The sequence below is a fragment of the Oreochromis niloticus genome, linkage group LG15, assembly GCF_001858045.2.
Source record: "Oreochromis niloticus isolate F11D_XX linkage group LG15, O_niloticus_UMD_NMBU, whole genome shotgun sequence".
NCBI lineage: Eukaryota > Metazoa > Chordata > Actinopteri > Cichliformes > Cichlidae > Oreochromis > Oreochromis niloticus.
This window is the reverse complement of record NC_031980.2, coordinates 30,982,975-31,001,877: the sequence shown is the minus strand read 5'-3', so window position 1 is coordinate 31,001,877 and position 18,903 is coordinate 30,982,975. Positions and strand designations below refer to the sequence as shown.

The window sequence follows — 18,903 nt, the reverse complement described above, 5'->3', positions numbered from 1 at the left end:
AAATGGTAATGAAAGAAATGTAATGTCCAGGGTTGTGCAATCCATATATTTAAGTGTCTTGTGCAGTGCAAATATGCTTAAAAGTGATTTATTTAAGTGACTTGTGACTAAGTGAGTGATTTGATTAGATGACCACGCAGTGTAGTTATGCAGTGGCCACTAGTGTAAACAAATGTCCAGAATGTCCAGTGTGTGTGTGTAAAAACCACATGTGTGGGTCAGTACTATGTGGTGGTGTGATTGAGAAACCGTATCGCCTGCGGAAAGAAGCTTCTCCTCAGTCGCTCTGTGTTGGTCTTCAGGGAGCAGAATCGCTTTCCTGACCTCAACAGAGAGAACAGTCCATTGTTGGGATGGCTGAGGTCCTTCATGATCTTCCTGGCCTTGGTCCAGCACCGTCTGCTGTAGATTGAGTGCAGGTCAGGGAGCTCGGAGCGGATGGTGTGCTCAGCTGATCGCACAACCCTCTGTAGAGCTCGTCTGTCCTGCATGGTGCTGTTCCCGAACCAGGTTGAGATGTTTCCTGTCAGGATGCTCTCTATGGTGCAGGAGTAAAAGTTCCTGAGCACCTTGGAGGGCAGTCGGAAGTCTCTCAAGCGTCTGAGGTGGTAGAGACGCTGTCGGGCCTTTTTCACCACGGTGTTGATGTGACAGGACCATGACAGGTCCTGCGTGATGTGAACCCCGAGGTATTTGAAGCTGTCCACTCTCTCCACTGAGCACTCGTTGATGACGGGGGTCTGGTAGTTCCTCTCCTGCTTAGTGCTGAAGTCCACTATCAACTCCTTTGTCTTACTGACGTTTAGAAGGAGGTTGTTTTTCTGGCACCAGTTCTCCAGATTCCTAATCTCCTTCAGGTAGGCCGTCTCGTTGTTATCAGAGATCAGGCCCACCACGACGGTGTCGTCAGCAAACTTAATGATGGTGGTGGAGCTGGTAGTGGCCACACAGTCATATGTGTACAAAGAGTACAGGAGGGGGCTCAGAGCACACCCCTGGGGGGCTCCAGTGCTGAGAGTGATGGAGGCTGAGACATGTCCGCCCATCCTTACTGCCTGTGGTCTGCCAGTTAGGAAGTTGGAGATCCACTGACACATAGATGAGCTGAGTCCCAGGTGCTCCAGCTTGGTGGTGAGTGTGGAGGGAATTATGGTATTAAATGCAGAGCTGTAGTCGATGAAGAGCATTTTAACATAATTCCCCCTTCTAGTGTCCAAGTGAGTAAGTGATGTGTGGAGAAGATGAGAGATGGCATCGTCTGTGGAACGATTTGGACGGTAAGCGAACTGTAGTGGGTCCAGTGTGTCTGGTAGTGAAGAAATGATGAAGTCTCTGACCAGGCATTCAAAGCACTTCATCACTACTGAGGTGAGGGCTACAGGGCGATAGTCATTGAGAGAAGCAGGGTGGGGTTTCTTCGGGACAGGAACAATGATGGACTCTTTGAAACATGTGGGGATCACCGACTGAGATAAAGAGATGTTGAATATCTCAGTGAACACAGGTGCTAGCTGGTATGCGCAGACTCTGAGGATACGACCTGAGATGCCTTCTGGTCCTGCTGCTTTCCTGGTGTTCACTCTCTTGAAGGCTCTCCTCACGTCATGCTCGGAGATGATGAGCACGTTTCCGGTAGTGGCAGTATCTTCCTGTCTGCAGCCGTTAGCGCCGCTAGCATTAGCATCGCTAGCGTTTTTAGCTGCAGCCTCGAAGCAAGCATAGAAAGTGTTCAGCTCGTCTGCCAGAGTCACGTCCGCGTTCGTCGTACCGGTTGTTGGTGCTTTATAATCCGTTATTGTCCTTAATCCCTGCCACAGGCTCCTAGAGTCACTCTGTTTGAGTTGTGACTCTAGTTTCCTCCCGCAGCACTGCTTCGCCTCTTTCACCGCCTTCCGCACGTTATATGACGCGGCTTTGTACGGGTCCATGTCCCCCGTCGCGAGTCCCGTGTTGTAAGCAGCGGTGCGGGATCTCAGAGCGTCGCGGATGGTTTTATCCACCCACGGCTTCTGGTTGGGAAACATTCTGATAGTGATAGTCTTTTTCTCCACGGTATCATCCGCTAGTTTCCCGATGAATCCCACAACCGCTTCCGTAAACATGTTGACGTCATCATCGGAGCTGTTTCTGAACATGTCCCAGTCTGCATCATCGAGTGCGTCCTGTAACGCGGCCACCGATTGGTCCGTCCAGCGTGCGACCTTCCTCTGAACCGGAACTTCCTGTTTCATCCTTTGTTTGTATTTTTGGCATGAGGAAGATGGCGGCGTGATCGGATTTGCCAAACGGAGGGCAAGATTGTGCCTTGTAGCCGTCCTTGACCGTAGTGTAACAGTGGTCCAGTGTCCTTTCACCCCTGGTGGGGCAGGTGATGTGTTGATGAAAGTTCGGCGCTGCGCGTTTGAGGTTGGCACTATTAAAGTCCCCCGTCACAATAAGCGCGGCGTCCCGGTGTTGTGTCTGGTGCTGTGTGAGTGACCGTGTCCGCTTGTGGTGGAATATAAACGGCACTTAAAATGACCGATGTAAACTCCTGAGGTAGATAAAAGGGACGACACATGATGGACAGTAGTTCCAGATTTGGTGTGCAGGAGCGTGTGAGAGGAACAACGCTTGCGCTGTTGCACCAACTGTTGTTCACCATTGAACACACGCCGCCTCCCCTTGACTTCCCCGAGTCCTGTGTCCTGTCCATGCGGTGAACCGAGAAGAACTCGGCCGGCTGGATGGTGTGGTCCGGCACCGCTGGGTTCAGCCATGTCTCGGTGAAGCAGAGGAGATTACAGTCCCGAATGTCTCTCTGGAACTTTATCCTGGCCCTGAGGTCATCAAGCTTGTTCTCCAGTGACTGGACGTTGGCAAGCAGGATGCTAGGCAGAGGTGTGCACGAGCTCTCAGCCTGTTCCTGACGCCGGCTCATTTCCCTCGAGGCCGTCGCTTTGTGTCGCGTCCTTTGTTCTCCCTCAGGATCTCACTCGGCCAGCTCGGATCCGGAGTTAAAAACTTCGAATTGTGAGTACATTGTATACCAATAGAAACAAGAGTGTCTCTGTCATACCTAATGTACTCAATGGTGATGATTTTGCCGATTTAAAAACGCTGAAAACTAACTTAAAAAACAAAAACAAAGAAAAGGTGGTCGGAGCAGTTGTGACGGCAGCCGACCTCACCGGCGCCATCTTTTTAAATCAATTCCTTGGTCTTTGCCACGTTGAGCTGCAGATGATTCCGCTCACACCACGTGACAAAGGAGTCGACCACAGCTCGGTACTCTGTCTCATCATCCCTGCTGATGCATCCAACCACCGTGGAGTCATCAGAAAACTTCTGAAGATGGCAGGTCTCTGTGCAGTGGCTGAAGTCTGTGGTGTAGAGGGTGAAGAGGAAGGGGGAGAGGACAGTCCCCTGTGGTGCCCCTATGTTGCTGAGTACCTTGTCAGACACACACAGTGGGAGATGTACATATTGTGGTCTTCCTGTCAGGTAATCAACAATCCAAGACACCAGAGAAGCATCCACCTGCATCGCTGTTAACTTATCACCCAGGAGGGTCGGCCTGATGGTGTTGAAAGCACTAGAAAAGTCAAAAAACATGACCCTCACAGTGCTCGCCGGCTGGTCCAGATGGGTGTAGACACGATTGAGCAGGTAGATGATGGCGTTCTCTGTTCCGAGACGAGGCTGATAAGCAAATTGAAGGGGATCCAGATGTGGTCCGACAATGGGTCGCATCTGGTCCAGGATGAGCCTTTCCAGGGTCTTCATGATGTGGGAGGTCAGTGCCACGGGCCTGTAATCCTGGGGGCCACTGGGACGTGGCGTCTTTGGAATAGGGACGAGGCATGATGTCTTCCACATCACTGGTACCCTCTGCAGACTCAGACTCAGCATAAACAGTTTATGAAACACTCCACACAGCTGGGGGGCCACAGGCCTTGAGGACGCGGGGACTCACTCCGTCTGCTCCAGCAGACTTGCCCGAGTGGAGTCTCCTCATTTGCATCTCAACCTGGTATTGAGTGAAGGTGAGGGGTGGGGGAGGGGTGTCAGGAATCTCACAGGAGGCAACAGCGCCATATGAAGAGAGAGGCTGACACAGTGGTGTGGCTCTGGATTCCAGGCTGACTACAGGTGAGGTTGTGAGGGTGTGAGCAGACACTGTAGTGTTGAATCTATTGAAAAACAGATTCAACTCGTTAGCTCTATTCTCACCTCCCTCAGCTCCCCTGCTGTTGGTTGGCCTGAATCCAGTGATGGTCTTCATGCCCCTCCACACCTCTCTCATGCTGTTCTGCTGGAGTTTCCACTTCAGCTTCCTCCTGTAATTGTCTTTAGCCTCTCTGATCTTGTCCTTTAGTAACACCTGGACCTTCCTCACCTCCTCTTTATTGCCCCCTCTGAAAGCCCTCTTGTCGTTGAGGAGGGCTTTGATGTCCTTAGTCACCCACGGCTTGTTATTTGGGTAACAATGAACAGTCTGAGCTGGAAGAATGGAGTCGGTGCAGAAAGTTATGTAGTCTGTGATACAATCAGTAAGCCCATTGATGTCCTCGGCGTGAGGCTCACAGAGTGTTTCCCAGTCGGTCACCTCGAAACAGCCCTGTAGTTCTGCTAAGGCCTCCTCTGACCACCTCCTAATGCTCCTCGTGGTCACAGGTTCCCTCCTCACAACTGGCACATAGCGTGGGGTGAGGTGAATCAGGTTATGATCTAACCTACCGAGTGGGGGGAGGGAGGAGGAGCTGTATGCATCCTTGACATTAGCATACAGAAGGTCTAAAATTTTCTCTCCCCTGGTGGGACAGTCCACATATTGTCTGAATGTTGGTAGTGTATTGTCCAGTGATACATGGTTGAAGTCACCCAAGATCACAATAAAGGCACTCGGGTGCTGAGTCTGTAACCGGGCTATGGCAGAGTGGATAGTGTCACATGCAGCTGTGGGAGGAACATAAACAGCCACCAAGATGACACGAGAGAATTCCCTGGGTAAATAATACAGCCTGAGTCCTACAGCACATAGTTCAATGTCCGGGCAACAAATCCTTTCTTTGATTGTTATGTTGGCAGGGTTACACCACCGGTTGTTAACTAAAACAGCAAGTCCACCTCCTTTCCGCTTACCACTAGCAATGCTGTCCCTGTCCGCCCGAACAGTGTGGAAGCCTTCCATGGAAGCATTCTCGTCGGGAATGTCCTGGTGCATCCATGATTCAGTGAAACACTTCAGGCTACACTCTCGGTATTCCCTCTGACTCCGCACCAGTGCTGAGAGCTCGTCGATTTTATTCGATAAGGATCGCACATTTCCCATTACGATAGACGGCAGACACGGTTTATACCTCCTCCTCGCTTCGAGCCTCCACTGTCTCACCGTCTCCTTCTTTCTTCTCCTCTGTCCTTGACCTCTGCATCCCCGATGTGTTTTTCTCCAAATTTCAGCTGGTACTTCTGCGGGTCTGGCCAGCAAAATGGTAAATGGCCTGTATTTATATAGCGCTTTACTAGTCCCTAAGGACCCCAAAGCGCTTTACATATCCAGACATCCACCCATTCACAAGCCGGCCGGCATCAGGGCGATCAGCTGATCTCTGGAGTAAACAGTCCGTGCGTGTAGGAGATGTGCCGTGGTCCCGTTCCTTGATAAAAGTAATAGTTCCACGGCCACCAGAAGAACAAAAACTCTTTCAATCCACATGATTGAGTGAAAGATAATAAACGGATGAAAATACAAGTCAGAAAAAGAAAAGAATACGTAAGAAAACAGAGCTAAACTAAGAGAAAAAACAGGAGCGACTGTAACAGGCTGCACGCTGACCTATTCTCTTCCACTTATCCTTTTGCAGGGTAGCAGGGGGACTGGAGCCTATCCCAGCTGTCTTAGGGCGAGAGGCAAGGTATACCCTGGACAGATCGCCAGTATGTCACAGAGCTAACACACAGACACAGACAACCATTCACTCTTACACTCACGCCTACGGGTAATTTAGAGTTACCAGTTCACTAATTGCATGTCTTTGGACTGTGGGAGGAAGCCTGAGTACCTGGAAAGAACCCACCCAAACACGGGGAAAACATGCAAACACCACACCGAAAGACCACGGCCAGGTGGTGGAATTGAACTCAGGACCTTCTTGCTGTGAGCCAACAGTGCTAACTGTCTTGCCTAATAACCTTTATTGATATCAAATCAATATTGTAGACATAATTAACATAATTACAATTAGTAAATAAAATATTTCCCACTTGTCCTACCGACTACAATCTACAATAAACTAATATAGCTATTGGTAGCACCAGGAACCTTTAAAAGGGCACTCAAGATGCCTGGGGACTCTTGTGGCTGGCACACCATCAAAAGAAAACATAGGTAAGACAATCTTATCCAAAAGCTAAGTGTTAAAGTACTGGTTTCCACCAGCTTAACCAAACATTCTATACTAATTGAAATCTCTTTTCCTAGGCAGACATTAAACGGTACCAGCTGGAAGACCGCCCACCTTTAGCCCAAATAACCAATAAAAACAAACTTTTGTATGAGTGCCCGTTCCTGTAATATAAATATTAAAATCACTCATGTTTATACGGTTAAGTAATGAAGACAACCTTCATTACACTGACCTATTCTCACATGACCTCAACGAGAGACTGCAAGGTCTTTGTACTCCATCTAACCGATTGAGACACATGGTCTATCCGTTATAGTTCTGAAGGCCGATGTCTATAAAAGTTTAGAGCTGCAGTTAAAGTGTGAAAACAACTCAGTTTGGCACTTATGCACTGCAGTGTCTTGTTACCTGCTGGCTATCACACAGGATGATGTGGATATATGAGTATTAGTTAGCTATAATAGGCAGCTACAGTCACTCGTCCATAAACTCAGAAACCAAAAGGACTTGGTCTTTGCTCTCAGATGGGAAGGACAGTGAGCTTCAGGGCACACTGAGCGAGAGACTGGATTCACCAATCAAGTTACAGACTCTGCAGTTCTTTAGTCTCATTCCATTTAAAAAAGAAGAATTCAACCAAAATTCTATTTTGCACAGCCTTGTATGAAGAGCGTGGCAGAACAGGGTAAAGGTTAATCGAGTGGGAGGACATTTCCAACCAAAATGAGATTTAAAGAGCTATATATAGAATCGGATATAAAAGCCCTCCCATGGAGGAGAAGGCTGGAATCCAAAATCAGGGAAGCCCAGAAGGTTACTTGCCTACCAGAGAGTGTCATGAGAGACTGGTTCTGGATGAATAAGAGGTACAACAATATGTCCATAACTGAGGCCGTAGAAACTGCCAAAACATGGCTCGCAGCTGAAGAGTTGGACAAAATCCTTGAATTAAAAGAAAACCATGAGTAAGGGGAAATAAAATGTTTCCAAAAAGCCTAAAATGCTAAGTGAGACACTGACAAAGCAGCAATATTAGCAGTGCATAGTAGAGTAAAGGAGAGCCAACAGACAGGAAGTGATAGGCTGTGTGAGAGTATTAACAGAAAGGGTGACTGAGACAGCCAGGCATTGGGAAAGAAGCCAGGCAACTCTGTGTGTGTGCGCTCCATCACTTAAGACGAGCCGACTCTACACCGAAGGTCCGCTCTGCTCCCCCCTCCCTTTTTTTCCCTGTCCGATATCAGGGGTTGGTGAATGGAAGCCATCTGGATGTGATGCAGCAACACACACACACAGCCGAGTCAACTGTACTTTATTTATAACAGGAAATACTTTCTAGCTGTACATCTGGCGATTGTTTCACCATCCCCCTCCCTTTTTTTCTCCACTACATCTGTTGCAATTTCACTTTCCCCATTTTATCCAATCTCTGATTTTACTGCTTCCCTCTCTGCCCTGAGAAGAAAGACACTCAGGCACAAAGAAACTGAGGACACACAACAACTTCATTACAGCTCAATACAAAGAACTAAAAACAAGAAAAACTTGTTATTGATGTGGGCTGCCAGACTATGGGAGACTTTCCTCTAAGGCTGGAAGCATTTTGTCCCCATTTTCAAACACTGTTACTCTCTTGCATAAACTCCAACTCTGTGACAGTTACTCCAAATTTCATGACGGATATGGGACATTGACTTTCAGTTATTACATTTTTAATAATGACAATAAGACAAACAATAAACAACAAACCATAACCTAACATGAAAAGAATAAATTCAAAATAAGCACTCTCACACTAGGAAAATGGGATAAACAAATAAAAGAAAGGCAAACAGAATAATTGTGCAAGAGAAAATCATGTTGAAACACTATGCATGCCCACACTGACTTCAAAGGTCCTTTAGAGTTGTCATGCCACAACAAAATTAGGACATCTGTGTTGAATCTGGCAAAGAGCAAGTGATACATCATACAGATCAGATGTGATCTTGGCCATTTCACCATAGACCTCAAACTTGCAGACAGTGAATACCAGTTTCTGTTCCAAACTTTAAATGCAGGTTTTGTGTCAAGGGTCAACATACAAGTGATGCAAATTACCAAGAGTCCCGTTTCCAAGCCTGAAGGCAGTGCATCACGTGAGAAGGGACACAATGCCTCTTTTCCTCTAGCACCTATTCGTTTCGCCACAACTTGATTCGGTTTCGGTTGTTTTCCGTTACAATTCAATACCATTTCAACATGGGTGGGCAAGGTGGCCTCAAAGTCCAGTGATGTCATTTGCTTTTGACACAAACAACAAAACAATAGTCTAGCTCCCTCCGGGACTGTCATCAGGCGCAAAAAAAGTCTGCACCTCATCGTTAGAACATGGTGTTGGTTTGTTTGTCGCCTCTTCCAGGTTTTAAAAATGGTTGACTTGATTCTTATGAAAGAGTCGCTTTCATAATTTATCCAGTGATATCACATTTTTGGCTCAGCTGAGCTCACTTGGAACCCCGGCCAAACAGGTACTAAAAAAAAAAAAAAAAAAAAAAAAGTACCTGGTACGATGTACAACTACCTATTGGAAAACAGAAAAACTAAGGCCTAGTAGGCGTTAGTGGAAAAAGGCACAAGAGAATGCTCATCATTTTTTTGGATATTAACAGGGTTGTGCACCATGAAAACACCACCGCTTGTTCTACAGTAGTAACAGACCTTTGACCTCTGACATCAACAAGGCAACCAGAGAACTGCCACTCATTGGACAGTTTCTTGTTTTCAGATCATTCTCTGTAAACCCTAGAGAGTGTTTCTGAAATACTTAGACCAGCCTGGCTGGCAAGAGCAACCACATCACTTAAAAGCCCATCTTCCTTGTTCTGATACTCAGTTTGAATTTCAGCAGCTCAGCTATGCCTGCATGCCACAAGGCGCTTTATATTGTAAGGTAAAAATGGTACAATAATACAGAGCAACCCCATTAATCAGACAACCCTCTAGGTGCAAGTCCTTTGTGATAGTGGGAAGAAAAAACACTCCCTTTTAGCAGGAAGAAACCTCTGGCAGAACCAGGCTCAGAGAGGGACAGCCATGTGCCATGCCCGGTTGGGAGTGAGAGGAGTGAGACATCACAAAAGGCTGCCATGTGATTGGCCATGCGAGCTGTACAGGTGTACCTAACACCGGTACAAAATATCCACCAAGTGCTACAGCACTTCTAAGGGAAGTGGAAGCGTTAATAAAGGGTAAATATGTGATGCGATTATGAATTTTCTTCATGAATTATTTTTTAGACAACAATTTTAAGGATCATGATTAGTGCAGTCTTTCAGATATCATGTACCCTGGCACTACCCAAGATAAATCAAAGGAAGGAGAAGGAACTTACACATCAAACTCGTTCTCCTTGAGGATCTCCTCGACTCTCTTCATGAAGATTTTCTCACTCTCTGATGAGGTGACAAAACCACGATCTGGAACACACAGACAAGCATTTCAACACTGCACTTTCTGGTGCTTAGAAACATTCTTCAGACATGGAGTTCTTCGCTACAATTAAAACATTTTGGTCAGTAATAGCTGTTAAGCATGCTGGTGTTTGGCTGGGTAATTTTGCTGTCAGTCTGTAATAAACTGTGACCTTAATTCTGCATACCGTAGTCTTTTGTCTTTCTTAACTGAACTTGCACATTGTAAATTGTTCTGTAGGAGCTATAATTCACGGACATTATCTGATTTCCTCTCCCTTCACTTTTCAAGCTTGGGAACCCCATGTGCTTATGTGCTTGGGTGTAGGCCTGAGAACAAACTTTTTGTCACAGTGCAGCCGTGCTCTGATTATTTGGCAGCCTATTTCCATGACAGCTCTGTGTGTGTGTGTGTGTGTTTGGTGGAGAATCAGACTTTGGCAAGATTAAAAGGGTTTGTAGTTTAAAGACAGTACTTTCCCACCGATCATATGGACAGCTCTTTGAATTGTAACTCTGACTTGTGGAGGTAATGGAAAATTCTAATTTTACGTTCCACTGGAAGAGGCTTTAGAAACAAAACTAAGACAGATGCCACAGTTGGACAAAGAGAAGCATAACATGATAGAAGAACACAGTGAGCCACAGTCTGCACTGCCTCCAGACATTCTCAAAACTCTTTCACAGTAACCAGAAACACTGGCGCCACTGAAATGAGACTCACTCCCCGCACATTAGAACCGAAGAATTTTGCATCCAAATCAACAAGGTTTCAAAACATCTCCTCTCCTCTGAATTGAGAAATTCAAAAGTTAATTTACAATTTGTCATGTTGGTCAAACCATTCCTGAGCAGTATGACAACCAAATTATCCTGCTGAAACCTCTGCATCAATTAGATTAGTGGCCATGAAATCACGTAGGTGGCCTGTAACTATGTTTAGAAAGTATTACGCTGCAGAGCATCACACAGGCCTTCTTTAAAAACGAATCATGCTGGCCAGCTCTTCCCTTCTCTCCAGATAAATGAGATGTGCGCCCGGCCTTTGGCATAACGTCGAAGAAAATGTGATTCATCAGACCGGGCTGCATTCTCCCACTGTTTCATGGGTCACTTCTGGCGCTCGCTTTGCAGCTGCTTTAGGTGGAGCGCAGTAGTCAGCATGGGTACTGTGTCACATGGCCAAAGTCTGTGGCTATGCAGCTCCATAAACATTAAGCTGTGATACACTGTGTTCTGACACGGTTCCATCATAGGCACTGTTTAGGCTTTCAGCACTAGCAATTCTGTGGGATGGAAGAATCGCCAAAAAAGGGCAATTCCTCGAAAAGTAGATCACATGCTGGGTGCAGCATGGGTGATTTTCTTTTTAAAACTAATCCAACTGAATACTGATAAGGTGTGGCTGTTGTTTTTGACAAGTGTGCCAACAGAGGTCTGTCTAGCCAAAAGCTCTCTGCCAATTCCATTTGCTGGACCTCTCCATCACATTTGTTCTTTTGATGCCTGATAATGGAATTACCTGACAAACAACACAGCCTGCTTTGTAGTGTTTCATGAAAATATGTTTTACTTTGCACCAATGAGCAGATTTGTGTCCCTGTGCATTGCACACGTTCAGTTTATGAGTCTAGCTTGATTACCAAGCCTGGTAGCTCCAAAAACAGTCACTTCTGCCTCCAAACAACCAATGGGAATGACCCAAATGCTGAAACTGAAGACTTAAGAAATGAATGGGTGACAGCATAGTGACTATGACCATCTTTTATATACAGTTAACCATACTCATACATTTTCCTTTATTCCCAGATCGCAGAGAAATTAAACAGAAACCCATAGACTGACTTAGACAACTAAGAATTTCCGTGGTGAATGCCTGTACCTTGCGACTCGGGGGTTTCAATCTGAGAGGGCTGGTTCTTCTCTCTCCTCCTCTGCTTCTCATCCTCCCAGATGGCCTGCAGGCCAGGGTTCCTGCCAATTTGATCTGGAGAAAAATGGAGAACTAAGCACAAAAATACTCAAACTCTGTACCATCAAACACGGTGTTTATATAAAGCTGTGCTTAACAACATCAACTCATAAAGCTGTTTTTAACTGCAAGAACTATTGCATAGTTTTTTGGAGGCCTGCACATGTTTCCACAGCAGGACTTCTGCTCTGTCTGTATAGCAGTCATTACACAGTCATGCAGCTCCAACACCGCAAACAAACTCATTAAAGAAATAATGTGGAAAGAAGAAGAGGTGCAGGGTCATTATTTCATCCCAAACCTGCAGCCTTAAAATAGGAAGCAGGAAGAACAAAAGCAGTGGGCACCTTTACACACATATACAATAACAGCTTTATCAACACACGAATAACTTGCATCTGACAATACACATCCTACACATCCCACAGACCAGTTATCATATACCAATATTATGTTAAAAGGGTGAAGCAGTGATTCTCTGGATAATTTTTCCAGAGAATGGTTAACCCCACCTCCAAGTCCCACACTCTCTTTAACCCTTACATCTAAACATATCAGTTCTCATTCAGTCACATTGTTAGGGCTTTCCACAGAACTTTCTGAAATCTTCTAGTCCTAATCTGCCTAATCTTTGCTGTTTTTAAGACACAAACAAATCTTTGAAGGAATCTTCTAGCTCCTAGGAAGAACAAAAGTTCCTGAGAAAAAGCTCTGGCTATACAAACTGTAATAGATCATAAGTGCAGAACACACGCACTTGCTGTCTATCGCGGCCTCTCTTTTCATTTTAAGACAGATTCTTTGTGTGGTTTAAGCTTGTTAGGTCCCATCTGATTTCAATGATAAAACTCACAGCATCTTTACAGCTCAGATGGAAGGACTGCTTTTAAGACAACAACACAACGTTCAGCAAAACTGGCACCACTTAGATTGTAAGTGCAAGAATGACCTCTCTTTCTTTCTTTCACACGCTAAAACAACAAATCCAGATGTGTGCGACTAAAACAAATCCTTCAGGAACAAAAGCTGCATCTGCTCTGGCACTACATTACTTTGCCAGATAACAGCATCTGTCTTTATTGTCACTGGTTCGTTTTAACCCTCTATCCCATCCTCTGTATGTCTAGCTGCTCCCCCGTGATTGGACGGATTAGGTCAGCTCCACGATGTTTGTATTTGGGGCTGATAATGGATTCGATGTGTGGCAGCCGTCAGAGCTGTCCATCACTCTTATCTTGAATTTCACTTTGCCTCAATTGTTGCTTTCTTAAGTTCGTGCCAGCGCTGGCTGCAATACTGAGTGAACTTACTTTCGATTTCGAGGCGGTTGAGAACATCCACAGCAACGGCATCAACCTCCAGCTCACAGGTGCTCTGCCTCTGCACCTCATCCAGGACTAAAGAGCTACAGTCAGTGAATTTTAAAAAAAAAAAAGGGTGGGGGTGGGGTTAATAGAAAATAAATAATAATAACAATAATAAAATAAATAAAAACAAGCTACTATTTTGGTTTTCAATTATCTTTATGGAGAACTAATATCCACTGCAGCTTAGATTCTGCTTAGACTAAGGTGTGGCGAGACTCGCCTGGGTATGGCGTTCTCCTCCCAGCGGACGAATGTGCCTCCTATGGTGCTGTCGTTGAGCTTGGACGTACAGGGAATCTTCCAGGGGCTGATGCTGCTGGAGGCTGATCCTTCTGGGTCTGCCTTTGCTTCATCTGTTAACCATATACAGAGATATACATAAGAGGCACATGAGAGGATCACAGTAACGGTATTTTTCCTTCCAAATGCATTTGGATAACCATGGGGTTTTCATTTACACCTCGATTGATTAACTGCTCAGTGCTGCCATTTCTTAGCAATTAAACTGCGATCCACACTGTTAGAGAATCTGAGGCATAATGAATCATGATTACCCTCATTTTTTTTTTTTTTTTTTTTAAATGCAGCAAAGGTAGGCACAATAAAACACTGTTGTTTTGTCACATGGTGAGTTCTTTTGGTACCTCTGACACTTTTTAATCACAGTATTTAGGAGGCCAGAGTGTTCAAGTTGTTGAATGGACTTCACAACACATTAAGGGTTTCATTTATCTTCAACTGGCCCATTTTACCAGCTCAGTCTATTATTATTCTGCTACTTGATCCCAGATTAGGAACTTCCTTTCAAGTTGGACATTGAGGGGAGCAGAAAATGTAAACTGGTGTACCCATTATTGGAGCATTTTGGTTTCTTTGTTGTAAGGGGGAAAAGGAGCCTTTTTCCATTGATTGCATCAGTGTAGAGGTGGATCAAACACGGAAAGTGTGCTTTTGTTGGAGGACAGTCAGGCGTGAGGACTTCTATAAAAGAACTTTATTAAAAGAACAAGTGTGGAATTTCCTGTCTGGAGTCTTTAATGGCCTCACAAGTGAAGGTGGTCCTGCTGGGCGGGATGCTCTCTGGGAGTGTGGAGAGAGGTCTGATTGGGCATGATGACCAGAAGGCTGAGTTTAGGCCTAAACTCAGATCAAACAGAGTTGGCAATCAGGGGTTTTAGTGCCTACGAGGAGTGAGAGGGGTTGGGTAAGATTCACCAAAGATCTGAAGAGAAACCCCCAGCGTGACACTACCACTGTGAGGTCCAAGACACTGCTGAGCTTCAAGCCCACACACTACCACCTCTCTCCAGGAGTTATGTGAAGCAGATCAATGCAGAGATATCAAGAGTTCAGCTCACTGTAGCACAATACAGGAGATGCATGTAGGTCCACAAGTTTTGGAGAATGGCACATTTTTTTGGTTCTTCAGTCTATATTTGTTTATATAAAGACTGATCATTAAGTATTATTCATCTCATGCTCTCTCCCACAGTGTCTCTTCTGTCCCGTCTCCCTTCTCTCGCCCTGAACCTGTTGCAGCAGATGACTGCCGTTTTGCAAGACTGGTCACACCACAGGTTTCCTTTTGTTAAAAGGGAGTTTTTCCTTCCCACTGCTGCCAACACAAATACAGGGCTAAAAAATTAAGCTAATGAAATTTCTAAAACTTGCAGTTCTTCTAATGGCCACTCGAGACTCAGTCAATCCCCATAGACACCCATGTAAAATTATCAAACTTTACAGCATTAAAAGCTTTTTAGAGCCCAATATAATATTTTATAATCTGGGTGAAAGCTGTAGTTAGCAGCCGTCCGTGCTTCAGTTTTAATATGCGAAATTCTATTTCATTAGTCTGTTAGTTAGCAATAATTAGCAAGTATGTGTGTCTCTGTGATGCACCTGTACAGGTTATGGATGTAGCTTGATAAGATAACTAGCAGTAGCTGATGATGTAGGTCACCACCTTGTCATCCAAATAGTCACTTCTGGCTCCCAAAATATATAAATAAATAGATTTAAAAAAACAAAACAAAAACAAAAAACATGGTGGCAGTGAAAATGCTCACCCCGAGTCGTCCAATGCAGACTGCAGAACCCAACAGGAAACTGGTTCTTATGTTATCTAAATTAAACAGCCATACAGTCAGCTGTGCACTTCTCTGCTGAGAGGATAATGCTAAAAGTAAACTACAAACTTAATAGCCAGCATGGTGGAGCATTTAGCACGTAAAGCGATGGTAGCTGGTGAAGAAAAAGGAGGAAATACTGTGTTTTACATTGGTCAAACGCCACTTCAAATCAAGACTAAAGTTGCTCCCTGTCTCATTCATGTGTTAGAAGACACAAAGAAAGACAGAAGCAAAGAACATCATTCCAACCTGTTGTAATTCTACAGGGTAGATGGTTTATTTTTATAGAGCTGCTTGCAGTGTGGCTAAAATTAGATAAAGACAGCATGAAAAGTGTTTCCCATGTTTTGCTGTTCACAGACTGTCACATCCAACTTCTGCTGTGTATTCACCTTATAAATCCAACAGAAGCCAAAACCTAGAGCAGCTGCAGCAGGTGTCTAGTCTGTTACTCTGTAGATGTGACACAGCTCCACAGGACTCAGCTACAGGGTGCTTAGACAAATAAAATGGAGAGTCTGAGACAGCGGGCTACTGATCCCCAGTATCTGCTTGCCATTCCTGTCCTCACACTTTTTCACTAGTTACTTTCATGTGGAGGTATGCGTCCTCTGTATTTCACCTTTGGTCGGTAACGAAAGGAACAAGACAGAAAGAGTGGCAAAGAGGTCAGAAAAAGCAAGTTCAGAGAGAAAGAGAGAGAAAAGAGCAAAGACCACAAGACAAAACATGTGAAGGGAAGCATGAGGACAACATTAGGGATGAAAACAGAGAAAGCTTTCACAAGACAACAGAGGCATCCTGAGGCTGAGGGGAGATCAAAACTAATTCAATATGACATGAGGCATGGCAACCCTTCCCTGGCCTGCTCTCATCCCTGCCGAGCAACGAGGGAACAATCAAGTAAAGAGTAAAAAAAAAAAAGAAGCCAGCACTGCCAAGTGATGAAAAAACAGCAGCCCGTCCTGCATCCTAAAGTACAAGAGGGTAAGTGTCAGATTTAATCTATGGGTTTTTCTAAGTATGAGGAAAATGTTTATCGGTCAGTACTACAATCAGATGCTAAAATTAGAGTTTGATGACAAGGCACGAAGAAAAAACAAAAAGAAAATCCAAACAAAAAAAAGAGAAGAAGACAAGATCAGAAATCTGTGCTCTCCCTGTCCACATCCCTTACCTTTTTTCTGGCTGCTTCGAAACTTGACAGCTGCCAGGTTAACCAGGTTCATGCCGTACAGGTTGTAGTCTATGAAGAGCTGCAGCAGGTAGGGGATGTGGCCCTCGTGAGGCTGGTAACTCTTGTTCATCACAGCTCCGCTTTGCAGCAGCTCGCACACTCTGCAACAAACACAGATTGCTCCATTTAAAAAAAAGAGATACATGTGCCACTTGGGGTTTAAAGAAAAGACATTTAACCGCTTACACACAACTAAACAAATGCTCCCCCAGCTCGAGAGAAACCGACTGTTTTTGGTGGAGATCAGGCACGACTGCAGTCTGCCTTGAAATCAAGGACTGCTACAAGTTGTATCTGATAAAGTTTTCTCAGCAGAGAGCAAAAATCATTTTGTTCCTTTTTGCTCTGAGGATGAAAGAGTGATCACAGTGATGTCATACCACATTTTTATCAAGCTGCACAGCAGAGACCAAAATGTCAAGGATTGGCTCATATCTACAGACCCCCACTGTGAAATTAGGAATGTTTAACTACACAAGCTTCAGAAAATCAAGCACACTGATGTTTGACACAGGCTCTAAGTACATGTAAAGTGGGGCTAGTAAATTCAGTTTCACTTAGGCCCAGCATTGTAGTTTATTGGAATGGTTTAATTTAATATAAAATGTCAACATCTTCATATACACTTTAGTCCACGTACAGCCCCGAATCAGTCAACAAAAAGTTTAAAAGTTTAGAAATTTTACCATTCAGTCAAATGAAGACAGAGAATTACTGATTTGTCTATACAAAGGGTTCCATACAGGCCCCTCTTACATAGTCTGAATATGACAACTACTGGAAATATGGGGTATTTTATCTAATCAAACATTACTTAATCAGTGAGTGAAACTCTTGAGATTTACAATCTCTTTTCCAAGAGTGTCCGGGGCTAACATCGACAGCATTAACCTTGCATGTTTTCCAAAGGTGGGAGAAACAACAGTTCTTAGAGAAAATGGGGGAACATGCAGACTCCACATAGAAAGACCCCAAGTGGGTTTGAACCCAGGATGAACGCCAAGCCATTGTATAGATTAAATATATACATTCACATCCAAACATAGATATAATTACAAATAAAATTTGCAGTTTCACCTTAAAAAAAATTATTTTAACACCTGGCAAAAATGCAACCGAACCCTAAACATACTTACATACATACAAGGCCAGTCTACTTTTCCACCTTCCTTCCTACACCCCAACCCTCCCGGTGATACATCATTCGTTCCTCCAGCCTCTGTCACTCTCTAACAGAGTTACTCGCTCTCTGCCAAGCCTCAAATCAGTAGCTCCACTCACACTTTCAACACCAACACTGATTACTCTGGCAAATAATTCACAGTCTTCCAGTGTGCTTTCATGCATGGACACACACTCAGCCAATCAATGAGTACAGCTGAATACGCAGCAATCGATTTCAGTTTAGTAAGCTGGCACTGGCAGACTCGTGCGCACACAGTGTGGCATTCAAACAATAGGAGGCTGGGATGATCTCTGTTCATATTAAACTGCTTCGATCCTTACCTCTTGACCATCTGAGGATTGTATAAATAGATCTTCATAAAGAGCTTCTCCTTGGCATGATAACCATAGTAAGGCCTGAAAGAAAAGAAGAAAAAAAAAAAAGGCATTCAATATGGAAACCTGCATCGCATACACATGTTAAAGTAAAGTATGAATACACATATACACAGGTCACAGAAAGTAAAGGTTCTCTGGTGCACACTGGTGCTCGTCCATACAGAGCTCTAAAAGCTAAAACCAGAATCTTAAAGTGGACTCTGAAGCTGACGGGAGTCTGAGTAACTGAATTAGCAATAATTTGACATGAAAACTTAGAATACGTATATCTGAAACTGAGTGTTTAGAGAAGTCTTAAGACACAATTGTTGGCTCACACATCCTTTGTTGTTTCAGAAAGGCTGTGTTTAACAACAACCTTTACCAGTCAAGGTGCTTTCTGAAGCAAATCTCAGCTCAGTTGTGTCGGTACAACACAGCAAACAAGTTACTTACATGCCGGAGACCAGCACCACCTTGAAGACATGCTGGTTGTTGGAGGTGGGGTTTCCCATGGCAACGTTGAGGGCCCTGTCGATGCTGAAGGCCACTTGCCGCAGGTAGCGCTCTGGCTGCTGCCCATAGTTGTCGTACGGCACGTAGATGTAGGGGAACACACCGTGGAGGTGGAGACATGTCTTCTGGCCTGCAACGCAATAATAAACACTATTAAAGCAGGATTACAATTAATTATCATGTTTTCCAAGTCTCTTACTTCAAAATGCACTATCAGACTATAATGTAAGCTGCTGATCATTAGAAATACGTTCTGTACAGCTCATTTCTCTTCTGGGAGTCACAAGATCAGTGTCCAA

The 18,903-nt window shown here is 44.6% G+C and overlaps 1 protein-coding gene across 2 annotated transcripts in view; it reads right to left on the bottom strand.

The window, feature by feature from the left end:
• The window catches only part of rev3l (REV3 like, DNA directed polymerase zeta catalytic subunit), an 88,242-nt gene that overhangs the window by 28,214 nt on the left and 41,125 nt on the right, over nucleotides 1-18,903 (bottom strand). Inside the window, exons 2-8 of one of the 2 annotated variants that reach the window (XM_005457929.4) lie at nucleotides 18,545-18,734; nucleotides 18,053-18,127; nucleotides 16,487-16,647; nucleotides 13,401-13,533; nucleotides 13,124-13,218; nucleotides 11,724-11,828; nucleotides 9,763-9,847 (exon numbers count right to left, since the gene is read on the bottom strand). In XM_005457929.4, the coding sequence (XP_005457986.1) occupies nucleotides 9,763-9,847; nucleotides 11,724-11,828; nucleotides 13,124-13,218; nucleotides 13,401-13,533; nucleotides 16,487-16,647; nucleotides 18,053-18,127; nucleotides 18,545-18,734 (844 nt within the window). Of the gene's footprint in view, nucleotides 1-9,762; nucleotides 9,848-11,723; nucleotides 11,829-13,123; nucleotides 13,219-13,400; nucleotides 13,534-16,486; nucleotides 16,648-17,682; nucleotides 17,982-18,052; nucleotides 18,128-18,544; nucleotides 18,735-18,903 lie in introns of those variants that run through there. The other variant, XM_019345682.2, reaches the window with a different exon arrangement.